The sequence below is a fragment of the Podarcis vaucheri genome (assembly GCF_965113315.1).
Source record: "Podarcis vaucheri genome assembly, chromosome: 5".
NCBI classification, from domain to species: domain Eukaryota; kingdom Metazoa; phylum Chordata; class Lepidosauria; order Squamata; family Lacertidae; genus Podarcis; species Podarcis vaucheri.
In genome coordinates this window covers 74,211,466-74,233,307 of record NC_138763.1, presented here as the reverse complement: position 1 = coordinate 74,233,307, position 21,842 = coordinate 74,211,466, and the positions used below count along the sequence as shown (strand labels likewise).

Sequence of the window (21,842 nt, the reverse complement as noted above, 5' to 3'; positions counted from 1 at the left end):
AGATTAGACACTGAAGATCCATTATTGAATTTCCCACCAATTTATATTTATTTTGAAAGCAGCTGTGGGAGTGGCAAAGAATTGGATCGTGACCATAGTACTGTGAGTGGAGGTTCTCTTTCCTCCTGTGCCATTTTCCCAATCTAGATAATCTCTCCTAGGTCACTGTTTGTTCAATTAGAAGGGAAACCATACATGTACCATATGTTTTCCCTAATTAGGGGGGAAGAGCACATGCGGGGTGTGGGGGCAATCTCATTTGGAAAGATGGTGCAGGGGTGGAAGGTAAACTGTAATTCTAATTAATACACACATCTAGGAACATAGGAAGGCACACCCACAACGATCCTTTATTTTTTAAGTGAGATAAGGTATGTGTGTTGAAGTGGACATCATCTTACAAAAGGCATTCTCTTTTTGTGTGAGAGAAAAGGGGGAACCTGCTGTTGGGAGCTTCTTTAGTCAAATAAAGGTTTTTAAAGCAAACAAAATGACATATCGGTGAAACTTGCTTTCTTTGTAAATAAATATACCTTCTTGGATATTTTCCCAGATACCAAAACCGCACCAAGATCTCTTCAAATGTGCCTCCTCCTCCTGCTCCTCCTCCTGTTAATACCACCCATCAAGAAACACCGAAACCACAACCTTCTATGGTACATCCTGTGTCGATACCCGCCTACCACGTAAGAGAGATAAATATTTATATCATTCAAGGAAGAGAAACTGTATAAGCTGGAGATCGCTTGCATGTTTCCCTAAGAGACGGGTGGGCAATCTTTTGTCTGTCGAGAGATATATTATGTGCTTTTGGGGAAACCCTGTTTTAATTCTGCTTCAGATGGTTTTGAAAAAGCCATAGCTCAGTGGTGGAGCACATGCTTCTCAGGCGGGATGTCCCAAGTTCTAGTTCTGGAAACGGTTCTTGCCAGACATCTAGGCGAGCTGTTGCCAGTCATTGTAGACAATCGTTAGATGGACTTCAGGAATTATTCAGCGAATGAGTGGGATAAGCAGTCAGTCTTCTAAAAAAGAGGGGAAATGTTGTGGAAAATGAACAGTTTGTGTGTCATCAAGTCAGGCCTCCTGGCTTCTCCAGAGGCTCCAGATGAAATGCTGAGGGTAATATGGGGACAGTTTTTATGTAACACCCTTAGGAAAATGCACTGATCCTTCTCTGCAAAGTTTGCATCAAATTGTTTTCCTGTGTCATGTTTTTCACGTGGACTTCCCTCTTAATCTTGCACTGGAGGAGGTGGGAATTACATAAGTGTCAGGACTAGGGGCTTCCTTAATCTGCTGCTTGATAACTGCTCTTGTATCTTTATCTTCCTGTTTGCTTTTTAACCTCCAGAGTCAAAGCCCCACCAACTATTTACAAGGACTTGACGGAAGGCCCATAATAGCTGCTCCAGTGTTTACTAAGGTAACTTACTTATTGCTTTTCCACAATGAGAAACAAATAGATGCTATCAAGAGGGACTTTAACCTAAAATGAAACAATATTATTATTTTTTTTTAAAAAGGGTCCCTAACTGTCCCCAGGCTGTTTCCTCTACCATAACATATCTCTCTGAAGATCGGGGTTTTGGGGTTGGCCCTCGAGTTGCATTCAGCGGAGCTCTGCTCACACTGGAGGAAGGGGGCAAGGAGGCAATGTTTATCAATTCTTCCTTCCCTCTGCAATCCCCTGAACTTCCTGAATTAGCTGCTTGGGGGGGGGGGGTTGAGGAACCTCTGGGGGTAAGGACAGTGCAAAGTGATGGAAGAATTGGCACAGATCAACTTCCATTGGGAAGCCTTTGATAGATCTTGGTTCTTTCTGCAATTGCAATCGCTGATCTGGATCCAACCCAGCATTTTCAAGCGTGGCATCTTAGAGTCACTTTTGTAGAACAGATCAACACATTTTTATGTGCATGGCTATTTGAAAACACTACATGTCTCTGCACTGCAGAGTAAAGAAAATTTCCAGCACACATAGACATTCAAAGGTACAGCTCTTCTTACTGTAACTATTGGCACATAATTATTCAGTTTTAATTTTAAAATTAATTTAAAACCATGTTATGGCCTGTCTCTGCTTTAGATGCTACAGGAAATATCTGCCTCTGAGGGCCAGCTGGTTGTGTTTGAATGCAGAGTGAAAGGAGCCCCTTCTCCAAAGGTTGAGTGGTACAGAGAAGGGACATTGATAGAAGACTCCCCGGACTTCAGGATATTACAGAAAAGTAGGCTTTCCTTTCATTGCAGACGTTTATCTGGAAAGGGTTGGCAGTACTGAGGGTTGCATGGGTGTAGCCAAGGGGAGGCAGGGAAGGGCAGCTGCCCCTTATTGATAAAAATCAATAAAAATACATAGCTAACTGAGGTTCTGCACCCCCTAACAAAAGCCTTCCCCCCCAATAACAAAAATCCTGGCTATGCCCATGGAGAGTTGTAATATTTTGTTGTATGCTAGATGTAAATGCACCTGAATAATAAAAAGCAGTGAGCCATGGTATTTACAGAACTTACGTTCCTTTACCACAATTTGTAAAATAGTCATTGCTGTTTCTGTAGTGCATTTCAAGGTTTCAGGGTGCTTACCATGTGTTTTCTCAGCAATCCTTACAACAACCCTGCAAGGTTTGTCAGTGTGGTGGTTGATTTTTGTGATGTATTCTCATTGTAAGCAACTTTGAGCATATTTTCTGTGGAAAGGTGGCACACACAGAGATGAAGTGGTGGTGGTGGTGATGATGACATTTAAGAACTTGAATAAGTTAGGCCCATTCATTTTGATTGGTCTACTCTAATAAAAAAATAGTTAAGACCCCCCATTATTTACCAGGTTGGGCCTTAGGGAAAACACTGAAATAAATATTGAATGGAGTAATGTTTCTCTTACTTTCCTTTAGAACCTCGCTCTATGGCTGAGCCAGGTAAGTACACTTTACCTTATATGCATAAATGTTCAATTATTTGAGCCTTACCAAATGCCACTGTGGCATACACAGACTGAAGCAAAAAGTAAAAAAATAAATGACTGCAGTCTAGCATTCCAGTTCCTCTTCCAGAAAGTGCACAGAGACAGTCATAGCTAATGTATGTTTTTATATTCTTGTACACCGCCCTCAATTTTTATGAGAGGGTGGTATATAAATACTTTTATAAGTAAATCAGTAGCTGGTATTTATTTATTTAGTCACATGCTGTATTTGTATCCTGCTTGTCAGACAGTTACTGTCTTCCAAAGCAGCTCACATCAAGGGTGGGTGGTGAGAGACTATCAAGCACTGCTGCCAAGTGTACAGACACACAGAAGGGAAGGGAAAGGAATCATCAGCTAGTTAAGGCCAGAACGAAGAGGTGAGCTATGTGGGCATTTATATCCAGTTGGGGCCAGACTGATGTTCCTTTGCTGGTGTTCTTCCTTGAATAGCAGCTGGCATCTGAGCTTTGACCAATGGATGGGGCCAGCCTGTTCTTTCCCCTCATGCCTGCAGTCCCAGGGCAACCAGCAGTTGGGGGTTAAATGTTAATTCTACCAGAGATGGGAGAAGAAAGTCCTTGCAATTGCTCCTCTTCTGGCTAATGGATGAGGCCAAGTTGGTCACTGTGTTTTTCCTAGGAGGCAAGTGCAGTCTCCCATTGGCCTCAGTCCATGGCTGATTGCAGAGGCCAGAATGTGCTGCCTTCAGCTCTGCAGTCCCTGTGTAAGAGAAACAGACATGTTTTCTGCAACATTGTGCTACATTATCAAGCACTCTGCTCTACCAAGTGTTGGATTGCTGGCATGGTGGTGGGTCTGCTGCCTTTTATATCGTTTTCTGTTGAGAGTAACAGAGATGTTATCTGCTGTGAAGTTTACCATCAGACTCATCTAACCAGTAGGCCATGCCCTTATCTCCCCTACCCCTTATAGGCCAAATATCACTGATGGGCCGAGGCACCCACCTGTCGATCACCTGATGTTACGGTGATGTCAGCTGACTTGAAAGCACTATGCAGAGCTTGCAAAGAGCCCCACACGGTGTGCTGAAGTGCTGCTGATAAGCAGACTTGAAAGTCTGCTTACTTCAGGGATTCACTGTGCAGTCAGGTTCCCTACAAGAGAGCTAAGTCACACAGCCAGCCGCATCTCTACCTACCCCACACCTGACTTCACATCTGATGTCAGGTAAGGGGCAAGTAGTTGTGACCTGTGGAGGCGGCTGACAGCAGGCCAAACTGGGACCCATGCTGGGTCCAAAGTTCCCCAACCCTCTGCAAAACCCAGCAGCAATCATATAGCTAGTTAATGGGTGTAAGCCATATTGAACTCAACAAGGTTTACTTCTGAGTAGAGATGTATAGGATTGTGCAGTCCTGTACATTTCTACTCAGAAGTAAGGCCCGTTGAGTTCAGTGGGACTAATTCCCAGACCATTGGGTAAAGGATTGCAGCCCTGAAAAGGCTGCTAAAGCGGACACTAACTACTTTCATTGGTGGGGAGATAAGGATCCTGTTCTCTCCTGTGATTGCTCTTATTTCAGATCAGAGGACTGTTCTTTTCCCAGGCTAGATGTGAATGAAGGAGTCAGTATTAAATCCTTTCTTTTCTCCAGTGCGAAATGTGCACCAGATGATGTAGGGATGTCCTATTTTTATCCTGCTTGCCAGTTGGAGAGTATTGTGTCACACCTCAGGCCATGCCAGTTATTCTCTCTCTTAACCCTCAGCTCCCCACATCCCCACCCCACTCATGAAATATGAGAGTACCACTTCAGACATTCCACCTCTGAAACCGGAGAATGCCACGTCGTGCATTCTACCTCTTGAGAGGTGAATCCTGACTGTTACTAGATTTTTTTCAATGCATTCCAAACCAGTGCAGATTTTCTGCAGGCAATGCTGAATTAAAGGGCATGGAGACCCCATGCAGTGCCATTCCTCTAGATCCCATTGACATGGCACTCCTTGTGCTCTCTGAAATGCTTTTGATGGCGAAAGAAGACTCACTTGTTTGTACATGATGTGAGAGAGCACTTCATAAAAGTGGCACAGACGTGCCCTTCCTGAAGGGACTGGCAGATGGGATGCCACCTGCCAAAAGATGTTGAGAGCTTTCACCTCAGAAGCACACGTTTTCCTCTCCCCCAAAGGCTGCTATTCCAGAGCAACTGAACAAGTTTAGATCATGTGAGAGCCAAGAAGGTTTAACTGTACTGATTCTAACTACATGGGTTTTGGATAGTGACATCGTAAAAGCAACACAAAAACAATTAGCCTAGGCTGTGTGCGTGTGTGTGAGATAGAGAGAGAGATTTGACACTTTTCAGAACTTTAGACTTATAAGATGCTTAAAGGTGGTACTGAAGGGCAAATAAAACGCTATTCTGTCAGCCAATAGACATTTGGAATATACACTCCAATGAAAGGTATAGACCAGCAACTAACATACAGAAAGATAGATGAAAAATAGGTGCTAGTCTTCTTGGAATCATAGACATTTTTAGTTTGAAGCAGCCCTGGACGTCATCTTGTCCAACCCCTTGCTCAGTTCAGGAATCTTGCAGCTGTAGCAGCCCTGACAACATGCCACCCAGCCTCTGCTTAAGGAAAACCCACCACCTCCGAAGGCTGTCTGTCAGGTTTCCTTACAGTATCCACATATCCTACTTCAGCCATCTGGGGCAACAGAGAAGAGGTCTGCTCCATCTTCTGTGTGACAGCCCTTCAAATATTTGAAAACCACTACCAAGTCTCCCTTTAACTTTCCCTTCTACAAGCTAAACATACTATTTCAATTGTGTACTCATAGGGCTTGGTTTCCTATGAAGCAGCCTCAGAACATGTTTGTATTTATACTGTATATATAGAGGCATATATATGGAAACAGTTTCCATCTTCCATGACTCCTATACCTGAAATCTGTTTTTCTGGGGCAGCATCAAAACCAGCAGCCTAAGACATTCCCCTGCCAGTTGAAAATTTAACCAGCAATCTCTTCCCAGTTCCCTGCCTCCCCCAAACTAATATAGGGACATAGAAAGCTGCTTTATGGCGAACTGGGCCATTTTTCCACCTAGCTCTGCATTGTCTGCATTGACTGGCAGCTGCTTTCCAGGATTGCAAGCAGAAATCTTTCTCAACCCTACCTGAAGATGCCAGGGTTTGAACCTAGAACCTTCTGCATTTAAAGCCCTGCCACTGAGCTATGGCTCTTTCCCCTCAAGAGCCATAATCCCTGAGCCTCATTACAACAATGCATGGAAATTTCAACGCGAGTTATTGAACAGAACATCCTGGTGGATTGTGTCTCATGGGCCAGATCTGCTTGTTGCTCACTCTACTGGCTTTGATGGTGCTCAAAATTAGCCCCTTGCTTGATATTTGATAGTGTCAATTCTGGATTGAATGGCCACTTTCCTCAACATATTGTGATGGCTACCAGTATTTTGAAAAATGCCATAGTTAGCTACATGTCTACTACTTTCTGGTCATGCAACCAAGAAACAGCAACACCGTTGCCAGCTGAGTATAATTATTAAAGTAGTCCCAAACAGGGCACACTTGGAGGGCCCCCATTTATCTGGTACCTACCCTATAGCATGATTATTTTATTTGTTAATTCGCACCTGCTCTGTGGTAAAATTTGCCAATTCCGTTGTGATGGTTTTCAGAGGAGATTTGCACGTTGGTCATTGCGGAGGTGTTTTCAGAAGATTCTGGGAGCTTTACGTGCACTGCAAGCAATAAATATGGGACAGTCTCCAGTACAGCTCGCTTAACTGTAAAGGGTAAGAGAAGACTGTAATAATCCCTTTGCAATAATCACAGACATATTGATATGTGGCCTGAACTTCAGAGAATATAGAAAAGAGTTTGGGTTCAGCAAGGAAGTAGCCTTTCTCAAATACATTTCCTCCAGTGTGAAAATATTTCAATACAATCTGGTGACATATCTCAGTCGAACGTGCCTAAAGATACCAATTTCATTATAATAATTGGGGGGGGGTTATTTTTTTTGTTCAGGTGTTTCATAATTATTGATTAGTATTGTGTGCTTGTGAAGGGGTGACTAAACTGAAACAAATAAGTAAAATAAAATGTGACAAAATTTAAAAGGCGTATTAAAATATTAGTCTTGATCCACAGATCCACATGTCAGTGAAGTTCTAATGTCTTTTATTTTACCAGGCATACGTTTAACGTTCCTCTCATCCATGTTCCTACTAGGCAGGATTCATAAATTTGACTTCTATCACTCTGTTTTCACTGCTTTCTTGAGTATTTTTAATCAGGATTGTGCAGTTACACTGCAGGAAGAGCAGACCATTTTAACTGCTCCTTATCTGTCACCAACTTAAACAAGGCTAGTTTACACCAATTGCAAGAAAATCAAGTTTAGAGTATTTTAGGTCTCTCTGATTAATATGTGTATGCTATCACTGTAATCAAGTTCAGCATACAGTATTTGGGTCACAAGCACCTCCAAAGCACACGTCCCCAAACAAAAATCCTAAAATATTTTGTCATGCTTTCAGTAATCTGATATGAGTGACAAAGCTTGCACACCACTCAAAATGCATTTTGCCCCTTCTGTGCACCCCTGTTGTCACTGATTTGTGTGATGAGTTACCAAGGCCATAATTGTAATGCTTGCTATTCCAGGACCTGAGGACCAGAATAATAATGCTGCTCTCCATGCTATAAGTTCTATCAGTTTAGTTGCTGCTGAGCAGCAGCCTTCTGCACCTGCCCCTTCACTTCCGCGGGTGGATCAGCCTCCAAAGCCTAAACTGGAAGGAGTTCTTGTAAACCACAATGAACCTCGGTCAAGTTCCAAGATAGGCCTTCATGTGCACTTTAAGCTTCCGGAAGATGATCAAGGAAGTGAAGCTTCATCAGAGGGTGGAGGAGCGCCTACAAATCAAACCAGACCAAACTGCTTCCCGGATAAGATCAATGGACAGATATTTAAAAACCAGGAGCTAACCTCACCTTCTAAAGAGCCACCTCCTGTGTTGGCTAAACCAAAACTGTAAGTAAGAAGGCGTTTTTAAAGCTTTAGCCATGTCTGAAATGGAATTCCATTTTAACTGTTACTTATATTCCTATTTCAAGCAGAAATTATATTATGTATAATATGTATAGTATATTATGGCCTGATTCGCACGTCACAATGGTTTTCTTATGGGCCCTAATCAATATTTCATCCATTTTTGTTTTTGTATGCAGGGATCCCACCCAGTTAAAACAGCTACACACCCAGGTCTTGCTTGAGCAACAGCAAACACAGCAACCATCCCCCCCACCTCCAAAAGAGTTGCCATTCAGTACTGGCACACTGAACTCTGCTACTTCATCCAACCAGCAACAGCAGCAGCCTTCATCGACTACATACAAGCAAAACAAGGGTCCCTCGACACAGACATTCACCTACACCCGTCCTAAGCAGTTCCTGGCATCTCAGAACACCACCCCAGCCGTCAGCTCCCCTTCCAGCTCCCCCATGCCTTCGTTCAGCAACATACCACAAGGATCCCAGAGGACAACCAACAAGGAGAACTTCTTAGGATCCCCACCAGCCCAGACAAGGCCTCAAGGAGGATTGGCAAACCAAACTGAGCAGCCTCTTACAAGTCCCAAAGAACCTGTGTTGCCACCACTATTGCTTTCTGTATCTAGTATGAATCAGTTCCAGCCCCAAAATGTGCCTCCTACTCCTCTCTCTCCAACTGGTCGAATTCAGAACCCGGTAGCCTTCCTCAGCTCTGTTCTACCTTCTCTTCCTTCTACACCCCCAACGAATGCCATGGGTCTACCTAAAAGTGCACCAACTCCGTAAGTGATGAAAATGTTACACATTCAAGTTGGTACAAGGGAGCCATTGTGAAAGAACAGGCAGGGATGGTTTGTCCATGGGAAACATCTGCCAAATAATAATTGTGGGGTAGGGTGTTTTGAGCACAGTTAACAAATTGGCCTCCATTGATAGAACCTATACATTGATGAACTCTTGAAAAAGGAGAAAAAGTGGTCCTTTGAAGGAAAGCTCTCCAGGAATCTGTGTACAATATCACAGGCAAGGTTATTTTTGATATTCTGTATTTAGAGTATCCCAAATCAGAAAGTGTATGGTAGGGAAGAGGAGGATCTTTTTACCATGCATGCTTATTCATTCTGTCAGACCACTATGTGCTTTCTAGGGAGTTCTGAATTCCACTTAGCACTTTCTATTCTTTTGCCCGGGGGGAGCACTATTGATACAGCACTGTATGAACCTATTGGGACAGATCGTCTGGAGTTTAGTGTCACCAGTATGCCTTGTACCTTATTAGCTCAACATCCAGGTGCTGCCATTTCTGTCTTCCTGTGTTTGGAAGCGATGATCAAATGAACGAGGTTGAACAGACTAAAACTTAATTCAGACAAGTTGGAGCAGGTGTTAGTATGAAATCCTTGTGCCCTGGTGGGGTTAAATATTGATATTAATTAATAAAGGTTGCAAACAGTGCTTTTTCGGGGGGTGCAGGGGGATGCATACCCCTAAACATTTTGTGAATCTAAGTTTGGCCTCATTGAGGGGCAGTATTTCAATATGAGTAGAAAAATGAGAGTACCCCTAAACAATTTTTAAGGGGGGAAAGCACTGGTGGGAAGCAGGTTTTGTGGTCCCTAGAGCAGTTTTTTTATCAACTTCAGCTATTGCACTGGCCATGCTGCTTCTTTGAGGACAGGGATCCCACCAAGCTGGTGTCAACCTTTGCAGCCTCCAGACCTTATTATTGCAATGAGTTTCACTTGCATTTTGCTTCACTTTAACTGCATTTTTAGCTTTGGTTAATTTATTTTTAACAGAAGTTTGTGGCATCTCCAGGAACTTTATACTTGAAAAGCTGGATATTGTAATAGTATCCATAATAGTTATCCAGTGGGTCACAGCCGTAGTCTATTTAGAACTTGCCGTCCTCTTTCTTCATTAATGATTGGGATCATTGACTAAGACCTTGGTTTCATACAGTGTGTGTGCACTAGCAAGGGCTATACCACTCAGCCCATGAAATAAATTGCAACTGCACTGATCAGCTGTTTGGTGTAGAGGGTGAGAATTGAAGTCCCCCTCATTGCATCATAAGTTACAGAGCTGGGTGTACTCAGTCCACATATGGACCCTAGCTGGATCTGAACAGCTTCTTTTTGTTGGCAGTGGTTTTTTGTAGAAAAAAGAAAAGAAGCATGCATTAATGAAATTCTAAAGCAGCATTTTAACAGAAGATTTGTTTTGTAGTGGAAGCCAGGGAATGGTGAAGAAAAATCTTAGGCCTTTGCCACTGCCAACAGAAGATTCAATTAGAGATCACAAAGCTGCTGTTGTCAAGGACCTGGAGAAAAGACTGCATTTACGGGATGATGCATTTCCACATGGCCCGCAGGTAAGAGCACTGCCTACTGTTTAAACATGTGCTCTTCTTGGACCTTCAGCCCACACCTTGCTTCACACCCCCAACACACTAGGCTAGCAAAATCTCACACTGCATGGCATTATGCCCGGGGATAGTGTGACATTTTACTGGCATTATAGGCACATAGACTGGCCTAATGTTTAGGATCAGAACATTAATCACTGTCAGCAGGGCTGCTGATGAGAACTCTTGTGTGTATATTCAGGTGCAGCATCAGTTTCTGGTATGATGAGGCAAATGGCAGGGCCCTACAAGACCTGCTACAGCTGCTGCTGCTGCTGCTTTCTGGCATCCTTTTTAAAAGCCATTTTCTGGGTGGCAGTGCTCATCCCAGCACAGTGAAGAGAAGTACCAGGTGAGGCTGCATCCACCCTATCTTAATTTGAGAAGAATTCCTCTGGACTGCTATGCTGGAGTCCAGAGGGATTCTGGGGAAATGAAGTTGGCAGTGGCTGCTGCAGCTGCTCCACCAGGCACTTCTCTTCTCACCGCCAGTCTTAGCACTGCAGCTTCTGCTCATTGCTTCCTGTTAAGCTTATTGGAGGGATGGCGGAGGTGGAGGAGAGATCTGTCAGGGAGGTGCTGTTTGATATTTTTTTTAAGGGTTCTAATCCTTAAGGAAATGGAGTTTGGCTTGAAATTGTGTGGACAATGTCTAGTGACTTCTCAGAAGGGGAGAAGACTGAGTGATCAGTGGTGAGAGCTTCTGCTGCTTACATAGTTCTTTGATTCACTTCTCAGATCAAAGATGAGCTTTCTTGAGTGCTCATAGCGTCTTTGCAAGTGACCAGAACACTGATCTCCTAGAATGCAGGAGACTTGTAAACTGGATTTGCTGATTGCCGCTAGTTCTAATGACCCAACAAACCTACCATAGAGAGATCAAAATTTTCAAAAGTAGGGAGTCCATGGCTTGGCTTTTGAAAAACTGGGGCTCTGCAGTACTTAGCCAATAGGGAACCATGGAACTAATGGATATCAGAAATACAGTTGTTGTTATTTGTGACTTTCTATGGAAAAAAAGAGTTTTGTCTCAAAGCGACTAAGAATTTAAATGTATTTGTAACCACACGGCAAATGTTTTATGATGCCCCTAGACATAAGTAGTACAAGAGAAGGGAAAGAAAGGAGGAAAGAGGGTGATGGAGAAGTAAACATTGTTTGATTCCTAAAAATCAGAGTTTTGGATGGGGTTTCCTCTCACCCAAGATGGAACTTTGAAAAATATGATAGCCCTGTTTGAATTGGGAGCAGTTGCAGGATAAGTGAATGTGATTGCTCCATGGTGTAGGGTAAGTACTGTTGCACACATTAAAATATATTCTATTTTTAACTGTTGTTTCACTTGACCCAGATTTGAGCCCTGTTGCTGAAAACAGATTCAAGGGCCAAGTGTGGTGACTTGGAGTCCAGTTAAACTCTGACCTTGTTCCTGTATATATAAATGTGAAGTAGCACATAGGAATGTACTAATGACAATGCAGGGGCAATTTTTCATCTTCAGCGGGTTTGCGAGGAGCTCCCTATACAAACTTAGCTGTAGCTGCCTTGCAGTACATGTAAATCAGCTGTCCCCACCCTTGCCCAAATATTTATATTTACAAAAGGAAATCCGCCTGGAGGTAGACTGCCCACAGGCAATAACTTAGGTGATATGGTTTGTTGACAGCTCTGGGGACATAGTCACCTGCCAAACCACTTCTAGTAAGTCACAGGCACATGATGGGTCTTTGCAGATGAATCATAGGTGCTAAAGTCTGTACTTGCTGAAGCGGTGAGATGAATTTCTTAGAAGGCTACTGTGAAATACCACCCAATCCTTTATGTTAACGGCATAATAACTCCTTTAGAAACAAAAGTCACTTTGTGCTAATGAGAGCATGAGCTATTTATTTATACATGATGTGAGTGAACAGTGAGCCCAAGAAGTTTGAGGCTGTAATCCTGTGCACACTTACCTGGGAGTAAGCCCCACTGAACACACTGATATTTACTCCTGAATTAGATGTGCATTGGATTGTGTGATACGAAACATTAATTTTTAACCATCTTTAATTACCGTGGTAATACCGTATATTGTGATTGCCATTTACTTCATTGTCGTTTCATCCAAAGCATTTTCATTCTTCCCATCTCTTCATCTTTCATTTCCCAATATTTTCAGCAATTGACCACTTGGGGTGGGGTCTAAAAGTACTTGCTCTAGGATATTTTTTGTGGTGGTGGTGAGGAGTGTACCTTAGACCAGGCACCTACCCTTAACCTTGGAGAAGTGGAACATACTAACATGCCACATCTGACCCTTTTTGGACACTCCACAAGAAGTGTGAAGGCCTGCACTTTTGGGGTGCTGGGCCCCTTTGCAGATCTTGACATCACAGCAAATGCCCAACTGCACCGCATTCTGGTGCCAACCCCAAGGGACCAGTGTAGTTTGTGTGAGCAATTAAAAGTTTGTTCATTAGTTTGTTGTATTACAAGTATGTTTAAAGCACTTGATGTTTTAAAAATCAGGTTTTCTATATCAGTGATAGGTCTGGGTTTAATGAATAGTTTTTATAAAAGCTGAATGTGGAGTGGCAGAGAGCAGAGTTCTAAAGCCCTTCAGAATCATCAGCTTAATTTATTGGGCTTTCCCAGAAGCTCTGCTGCTCTTTTTGCCAGCATCTGCTTGTGCTGCTCACACCGTGCCGTGTGTCCTGCCTCAATTCCCACCTGTCTTCCTGAGCTGAGGTAGGGGAAGCTGCATGAAAGAAGCAGGTGTAATATGTTAACGTTGCCCCTACGTGAATCTGCCCAGTGACATCTCAACAAGTCATTCCTCCTGCACATTTGGTGCTCCAGTGGCTTAGGTTTAAAAGATCTATTTTTAATGCTGTTTACTGTTTCTGATCAGTTGTACACTGCCTTGCTGGTTTACAGAAAGGCAGTATAGAAACATTAACAATAAATAAATAAATACCCATTACCCTGTTTCCTCACCCCTCTCTTTTCTTCTGCCCCACCCCTAAAACCCCTGACTGCCCCTGCTCTGTGGCCTCCTCTAGTCCTTTGGCTTGAGCTGCTATAATGCCTCTTGCTTGGAAGCCCTCCTGCTCTCCCCTCCCCTCTGGTCTCCCAGAACCAGAAGAGGTATGAAGAAGGCAGAGCAAAGACAGGAACTGTGACAAAGTCAGGCAGGACTGACACTTTCAACCCTTCAGTGTCAAGTTCAGGATACACACCTGCTTTCTGTGTCCACCAAAACATTTGACAGAAATGATTGCTAAAGGAGCCTCCTTCCTATTGAGCATGTGCACAGAAATCCTCCCTAGCAGCTCAACAATAGCATTTCTCTCCCCTCAGCAAACTCTCCTTGCTTTCCTGAAAGGGGAGAGTTCTCACTGAAAATAATGGAGCCGCAGTTTGCTAGTCATTCCAGCAGCTCCATCTTCTGGCTTCAGTCCTAGTGTGCCATTGCTTTCTGTGGTGAGGTCAGGCAGAGCTGAAAGCTGAGGCCCCATCAGAGAGAAGGGTGTCCTCTGCTGGGTTGCTTGCAGCGGCAGACCTTGGCATCTCAAATTTCTGTGGCGCCCTGTGCAATGCCAAAATCTGGTGTGTGTGTCCCTCCCCAACTCCCTCCTTCTGCTGGATGTCACAGTTGCAGCGCCCCAGAATCTCCATGCTTGGCGTGACCGAACTGGTCAAGCTCCCCTAGATGCGCCTTTGTTGCTTGGATTGGATAGCATTCGCAGGGAAGTTTCCTTGTGTTTTGCCAGCCACACAATAGCTGCTGCAATAGAAGGGGCTCTGATTGCTACCAGACAACTTGTTTATTGAGCATTTATCCGGATTTGTTTGCAGAGAGGTTAGATGACACTGTGTTGAGTTATCCCACTGTGTTGTTATTCCACAATTTCCAGTGCATCTTCCCATCATTTTTTCTACCGGGGTCTGCTCATTTTTTGTTACAGGGCCCTAGCATTCTGCCCGTTTTGAAACAAAGAAGGCCTCAATCTGACTGTTTTTGTTCCACTGGTATCAGGAGCGAACAACTTCATTGGAGAAATTCTGGGTTTATTTGTTCAGTTTCCTGAAAATGTTGCAGAGCAGAGCGCTATAGTCTTCTTTAATGCTTTTATGCAAACAGAGTACAGAATATACTCTGATTTATCTTCCAGTCGTATATGCCAAGAATTATGTTAGTTTTCCCAATTAATTATAATATTTTAGGGAACACGAGAATGAACAAAACAACAAGAATGTCCCAAGCTTTATTTATGTTTCTTATTGGTTAAATCAATGCTACCACATAGTCCCCTTTAAGTTAATTCAAAATAGCCAAAAGGAAAGGACAAATTTTAACAAAAAGCAACAATTTATTGATTTTGAAAACGGTATCTCCTTGTAAGTACAAAGGAGAATTAGCCCACAGGGCTGCTGCAGCCATCCTCAGCCATACAAAGCCCTCAGTCGTTACCAAAGTACACTTAAAGCAAAGATAGGGAACCTATAGCTCACAAATGTTGTTGAATTCCAGGTCCTGTCAGGCCCAGCCACCATGGCCATTGTTCAAGGATGAGAGACTTATAATCCAACAACATCTGGATAGCCACAAGTTCCCCCATCCTTGCTTTTAAGGTGTTTGTTTCAAACTTTACAAGAGGGTGGGGAGAGAAAGGAAGGTCTCTCAGTCGTCCCCACTACCTCCATGTAGTAAGAAGAAACTGAATAATTTTTTTTACCTCAGAATTTGCAATTCAGCTCCTCATTTTAACCAGTGGGGACTTTTTAGTTCACATCACTGGGAGTTAAACTGTCCCTTCCAGCTTGTAAAATACTCTGTGCTCTCTTAATTATTTGAAATGGTGTGTGCACTGCAGTACTGGGTGATTAATCAAACCCCACACTACGTGTCACTTCTGAAACTCCCTCCTGTTGCCTGTGCTAGATTTTATTAAAATTATGCCCATATAAATCATCATAACATTTTCCTAATCCCATTACTTCTCTCTACCAGAGAGCAACCTATGATGAAAATCTGGCTCGCAAGCTTCAGGGACCAAGCAATGATACCCCAATCTTCAACTTTACAGCTCAGGATGTATCTAAGGTACAACCCTGCTAACCCTCCCATCTAGGCTCCATATGTAAATCTGATGACTAGAATTTGAAAATCTGAAATTCAGCCATTAACACAATTGGAAGTGGCAGGGAGTGTGTGTGTGTGTGTGTGTGTGTGTGTGTGTGTATTTCTTACAGAAAATACCTCCATGATAATTCTTGACAATTAGTTGACATTTTTTGACAATTATGAAGCTCCCAATTTGTTAAGAACAAGAAGGCTATACTTCAAGACAGATGTTCTGTGAACCCATACAGTAAAGAAGCTCTAAATTGTAGAAGGACATTAGCTCTATGTGTTATTACTTAGTTAGTTAGCTAGATAATCCCATCCTATCCCAAAGTACTTCACAGAGACACTATTATTCCCAGTTTACAGGCTAAGAATGAGTGACTTGTCAATTCACATTTTTACATAGTGAGCATATGTGCATATTAATGCCTGGGTTTCTATCTGCAATAGAGGCAAAAGCAATGATTAAGAGAGGTCTGGGCTCCTGTTTCAGTGCATATTGCAAGGAAACCCACACATTTAAACACATATGCTGCCTGTTGCACATCTAGTTTGCCCTTTAATTAGTTAATTAATAAATTTTATAAAATTTATGTACCATGCTACTTGATTGTAAAAAACCCTCAAAGCATTTTATAAAAAGGGAAAAATTCACAACCATACTTTTAAAACATACAAAAGTTAAAATATTAAGCCAGTTTAAAATTACCTCAAGTAAAATACGTCAAGTGTGAATACTGCATCTATTGACTGAGCTGAGATATATGATTTCGGGGATCCAGCACTTCCCTGGTTCAGACTGACCTTAGTTTTAGCAATTTTGAAGGCTTAGATCACAAAGCAATAAGCAGAATGTTTGACCTTTTTTTATCTACTACCATGGAATAAGTGCTTTCAGTTGGCAACTATTAGAAACTCATGCCTTTCTATTTTGCAAAGGCATTCTGTAACAACCATCAGAAGCAAGTAACTGAGACAGGAATTTGCTCCATTTTGTATAGCAATTTGCTGAGGCATGCTTCATGAAAGAGAAAACTAAACAAGGTGAAATTCTAGAAGGATAGGCTTTGCATGCCAGCTGGTGAAAAGCCATGAAGCACAGCCAACCCAAAGGTGATCTGACGACCCCCATCTAGTGGTGGACTCATGGCTTCATGGCTCAGTCTTTCACTGTTGGATGAACTTATGAAAACCTTAAGGACATGTTTTAAGGATCAAATTCAATGTGATGCAGAAGAACCATAATTAGGATGCCCCGCACACACTGAGAGAGAAAAAGAAAAGAAAGATTCCCCATAGCACTGTGGGAAGAGGGACTTAACCATCCCCACCACATAGCATTTTCCCAATTAAAATTGTCCTGATGTTATTTGCCCTTCAGTGAAAGATTTATAGGCAATTCAGTTTAAGAGTAGTCCATAGCCCTTCAAATTCCAAAAACAAACGTTTGATTCCATGCAAGGAGGATAGATGGACATTAAAAAAATAACGCACACAAGAAAGCCCACTATCAACTTGCTTGTTCTCATTGTCAGATTTAAGATAGATTGGGACAAAATTAAAACAACCAATATTTATTTATTTAAAAGGAGTACAGTACTGAATAAAAAATACACCATAAAAACAATAAAACAGTATCCTAAAAACAGAGATACAATGTACAAACCAGTAAAATGGTATTATATAAACAATAATTCAGTAGTAAACATGATCTAGTCAAATGAGTCACAGAAGTACCTGTCAACAATTATCTAAGTTATTTTTAGCTTGGAATACAAATTTTTATAACTAATTCAGTTACATAACATTGTGCATCCATGACCTGGAAGGCAATTAAGTATACTGCTCTCAAGACTTTCCTGGGGAAGGGAGAAATTAAAGGGGAAATGTCTGGTTATTTCATAACACAATAACAGCACATGTAACATATGTTTAAACTCTTCATTAGCACATGGACAGATATCATATGGTGGCTGCCTGCATGGTTTTCCCTGCTGGAAAAAACATGTTTTGGAGGGGGAGAGGGGTGCTTTTATGCAGGAAAACGTCATGAGGGAAGGGGTCGAATCCCCTCCCCCAGTGCCACACTCCTGATCAAATTTGGGGACTCCCTGCAACTTCTAATACTTTTCTTAAAAAAGAGGAAAGAGTTGTGATTAAGATCTTCCACCTTTTGCCTAGTCCTAGTCAGGTGTTAAGCTGACACTTAAGAAGCTTCAACCTGCCAGTCTCTGTGTGATGGAAAAGTAAGTGTGTCCTCTCTGCTATCTATGGACTTCCATTAATGTTTAGTACTCCTGACAAAAGCCAACACATGCAGGAACTATTTTTGTGCAATCCTCGTGTTTTTTGAGGGTGAAGAATCTCACAAATTGGGCCCTCAAACCAAGTAGAAGAGGAAATGTACATGGTGTGTCCTTTCATGAGGCTGCAGGCCTCTAACCCTTTGTAGTTTAGCCAGGTGACATCAGGAGCAAGATGCTTATTGAGCATTTATCCTATTTTGCCTGAAGCTTACATGGATATTACACTATGTCCAGTCTTTGTTCGGTTTTTGTACTGATTTGTTTATGGGGTGCTTATATATTTTCTGTTAATCGCTTGCTCATTCTACACTTTTCAGTGCATTTTCCTGTCACTTTTCTATCTGCAAAATGTCTGGGGGGATGTTATAAGTAGATTTATTGTGTTAGGGCAACAGAACGTTTTAAATCCACTTTAATTGCAAAAACCTAAATTGCTAGTACACACTTGAAGTCTCACACAAAATAGTGATGGTCTGAAGGTCAGTGATGGTCAGTTCATTTTGGGGAGAGCAAGGGAAGGAAGCTGGAATGGAAGGGAGAAATCCAAAACCCATTTGATTTCACCCATGGTAAAAACAGAGGTTGAAGTCATGTCTCAATGCACAGGTTTCATTTGGAAAGGTCCTACTGCTTGGTTCTGGGGATAGCCAGTCTCTATGAAGATGGAGGAAACAACATTGAAGTATCTGCCGTGAACTGTGATTTCAGCAATATATTGGAGTACAAATTTTGTAACTAACTATGTCCCTCCACTGGGTTATATTGCAGGAATATAAAATTTCCAGCTTTGAGCAGAGATTGATGAACGAAATAGAGTTTCGCCTTGAACGTACCCCAGTGGATGAATCAGATGATGAAGTTGAGCATGATGAGATCCCTACGGGCAAGTGCATTGCCCCAATCTTCGACAAAAGACTCAAGCATTTCCGTGTCTTGGAAGGGTACCCTGCTACCTTCACTTGCAAAATTGTTGGAATTCCTATACCTAAGGTAGGTGGTGCACAGAAATCCAACAGAAGGGAAGACCATGCTGGAGATGTGTTTTAAATATATAGTGTATATGAAGGCTTAGAGTACAATGCCTTGTGATCACCTAGTAAATTAATTTGAATGTGGTGGGGAAGGGCTTCTTAGTGGACTGTTCAATCTGAAGTAGCCCATGAGAAGAAATCAGCCATTCTCCATTCAGTTGGATTTAATTTTTGGTGAGTATGTATAGGATTGTAGCTGTAGCAACTATCAGAGACAGATTTAGGAGAGCACAACCAGTTCAGCTACACTGGGGGCAGAGCCTCGGGGGCACCGCAACAATGGTGTAGAATGTAGTCTGGTTGAGTTCAGTGAGACTTACTCTCACAGGTAAGTGTGCAGCCTAAGTCTCCTTTCTTTACAATCATGACAGGTATATTGGTTTAAGGATGGCAAGCAGATTTCAAAGAAAGATGGACATTTCAAGATGATCAGGGAGGGTGATGGGACATGCTCATTGCATATTGAAGAGACCACGAACGATGATGATGGAAACTATACATTCATGGCTGCAAATCCACAGGTAAGGGTTTACTTCCCTTTAAAAATATATTGTACCCCTTCCCCCAAGCTTTAGACTTGTGTACAAAGCTGCATAGCTTTGGAAAGTCCAATTGACTAGTACCACTGTTAATATCATAACCGTACATTGGTCTTAAACACCACAACAGCAGCAATGAGGAAGGAGACAATTTAATGAATCGTGTTACTTCTCTCCTATATCATTCTGACAGGGGAGAATCAGCTGTTCTGGTCACTTACTGGTTCAAACTCCTCCAATGCGTGGTAGATTAACAACAGCAATCCAGTCACACAGGTAAAAACAACCAACAACACCTGATCCTTGGTGTGTAGATATATTGTGAGGTAAGCATGAGTGAACTGGGCAAACTAAAGCTATGGTGGGTTCACCAGCAGTGGATGGAGGGAGATGCCCAAAGATTAAGCTTGGCTGGGAAGTTCATCTTTTTCTAAGATGGCAGCCCTGCCTCCCAGGCTCATCCCATGTTTACAGGTTTTTGCATTGCAGGGGAAGATCCCGTATACCAGAAGGAGATAAGGAACCCATCCAGGAGCGATTTTTCCGGCCTTATTTTCTGCAGGCACCTGGGGACATGGTAGCTCACGAAGGACGGCTTTGTAGACTGGATTGCAAGGTTGGCTGGCTTTCTTTGTTTGCCCTGTTGCATTAGCATTTCATCATCTCTTCAGAGAAAATCAGTGCAGGCTCGGTTCAGGCTGATCACCACAAAAAAACACGACAACAACAAAACTCCAAAACTATCAGTATGTGACTTTAAAACATTTGGCTTTTGTGGAAACTTTCAACCCAGAGAAAATCACAAGCCTGGAGGGGAGCAGAGGTACTTAAAGCCACCAACTCTCTTCTTGCCCCTGTCACAGCCTTACGACCCAAATGTGTAACTGAAAGTATAAATGAACAAAATGCACTCTTTGAAGGAATAAATGGCATCATAAGCAAATGGATCATAAAATATATGTTTTTGACATGGTCTCCTGCTCAGTGCGGGCATAACAGAATTTGTCGCCTTCTGTTCCTCTTTAACATTGTACTTCAGCGGGGGTGGGGGCCCTCTTCCAGCCCTGAACCACGTCCTGCATTAAAGCTTACAAAGATGGCATGAATTTTCTCACAGTTTCCTCTTGAGAATCTTTGGAGCACCAAGGAGCAAAACAGAAATGGAACAATAAGTGATGGATGTTTTAATCGCACTCTGGACCTAATCTGTTTTACTTAAAGGCATGGATGGGGAAATTTAACAACAACAACAACAACAACAATAATGTCACTGTTGGTTTTTGTTTGCTTGCTTTTTTGTTTGTCTATTAGGTGAGTGGGTTACCACCTCCTGACCTGATGTGGCTTCTGAATGGCAAGCCAGTTTTACCAGACACCACTCATAAGATGCTGGTCAGAGAGACAGGAGTGCACTCTCTGCTTATTGATCCGCTTACGCAAAACGATGCTGGAATTTACACTTGCATTGCCACTAACAAAACAGGACAAAATTCATTCAGCCTGGAGCTTAGTGTTGTAGGTAAGGCTATTTTTAGATGTTTAATGCAGAGGCTACATCATGCATTGCAGTGTCATGGTTCCGTTGGCAGAAACAGAGGCAAATGAAAATCCTCATTATTCGAATTTATTGTGTCTCTTGATACTAAGGAAACTTGCCCCATTTCATACCTGAAGGATGGAATCAACCTTTGTCATGCAGAATATTGCTGGAATTACATGAGAGTAAGAAGCACCTTGCTAGGGCACTTACACAAGGAGACCTATTTTAAAAGGCCTTCCCCCATCAGTGGACCTTTAAGGAGAAGGCAGCCAAATCCCCTTCCCTTCAAGCTCCTATGCCATGGCCGCTCTTACTGGACCCTGACATCACACAAATCCAGGATTGTGATGTGGCACAACAGGTGCTCCTGTAGGGGGGTTGTGTGACAACTGCATTATATTTATTTGTATATTGGAAGAAAGGCAGAATGCATGTTTGTTTTTTGAAAAGCAAATCAATCAACAGTGGACTTCTGTCAATGATTCCTTTCCTCCAGAGGAAGCGCTTTTTTTGGAGGAAGGGAACTTTAATATGTAATCCAGTATAGTGATATGAACGTGGCAGGAGGAAAACGGCTGAAAATGATCAAGCTTCTGTCTGCCAATTCCAGCAATTTCCATTAAGAAAAATGTGTCTTTGTTGTAAGAAGGTTTGTACTCATGCCCTCTCCCTGCCAACACACACACACAAACAGATACATACACATATTTTGGGGTCTTCCATAAACTATGCTGTTGTGAAGTGTATTGTTTCCGATGGTGGTCTGCAATTTGCCAAATAACCCTGGAGAATCACATGAGTAATTTTGTAGCGTTATAAATTTTGTTTGCAGGTCTGAATGTGAACATTGAATTAAAATGTGTTCCAGTGGGGCTG

General features: G+C 42.4%; 1 protein-coding gene across 8 annotated transcripts in view; it reads left to right on the top strand.

Moving 5' to 3' along the window:
- The window catches only part of MYPN (myopalladin), a 67,149-nt gene that overhangs the window by 37,426 nt on the left and 7,881 nt on the right, over nucleotides 1–21,842 (top strand). For 7 of the 8 annotated variants that reach the window (XM_082222300.1, XM_082222298.1, XM_082222299.1 and 4 more), the window contains 14 exons: nucleotides 554–686; nucleotides 1,355–1,426; nucleotides 2,090–2,231; nucleotides 2,901–2,924; nucleotides 6,649–6,765; nucleotides 7,640–8,009; nucleotides 8,207–8,812; nucleotides 10,260–10,404; nucleotides 15,434–15,526; nucleotides 18,625–18,846; nucleotides 19,259–19,408; nucleotides 19,620–19,702; nucleotides 19,916–20,042; nucleotides 20,738–20,945. In XM_082222300.1, coding sequence (XP_082078426.1) covers nucleotides 554–686; nucleotides 1,355–1,426; nucleotides 2,090–2,231; nucleotides 2,901–2,924; nucleotides 6,649–6,765; nucleotides 7,640–8,009; nucleotides 8,207–8,812; nucleotides 10,260–10,404; nucleotides 15,434–15,526; nucleotides 18,625–18,846; nucleotides 19,259–19,408; nucleotides 19,620–19,702; nucleotides 19,916–20,042; nucleotides 20,738–20,945 — 2,492 coding nt within the window. The remainder of the gene's footprint in view (nucleotides 1–553; nucleotides 687–1,354; nucleotides 1,427–2,089; nucleotides 2,232–2,900; nucleotides 2,925–6,648; nucleotides 6,766–7,639; nucleotides 8,010–8,206; nucleotides 8,813–10,259; nucleotides 10,405–15,433; nucleotides 15,527–18,624; nucleotides 18,847–19,258; nucleotides 19,409–19,619; nucleotides 19,703–19,915; nucleotides 20,043–20,737; nucleotides 20,946–21,842) is intronic. The other variant, XM_082222297.1, reaches the window with a different exon arrangement.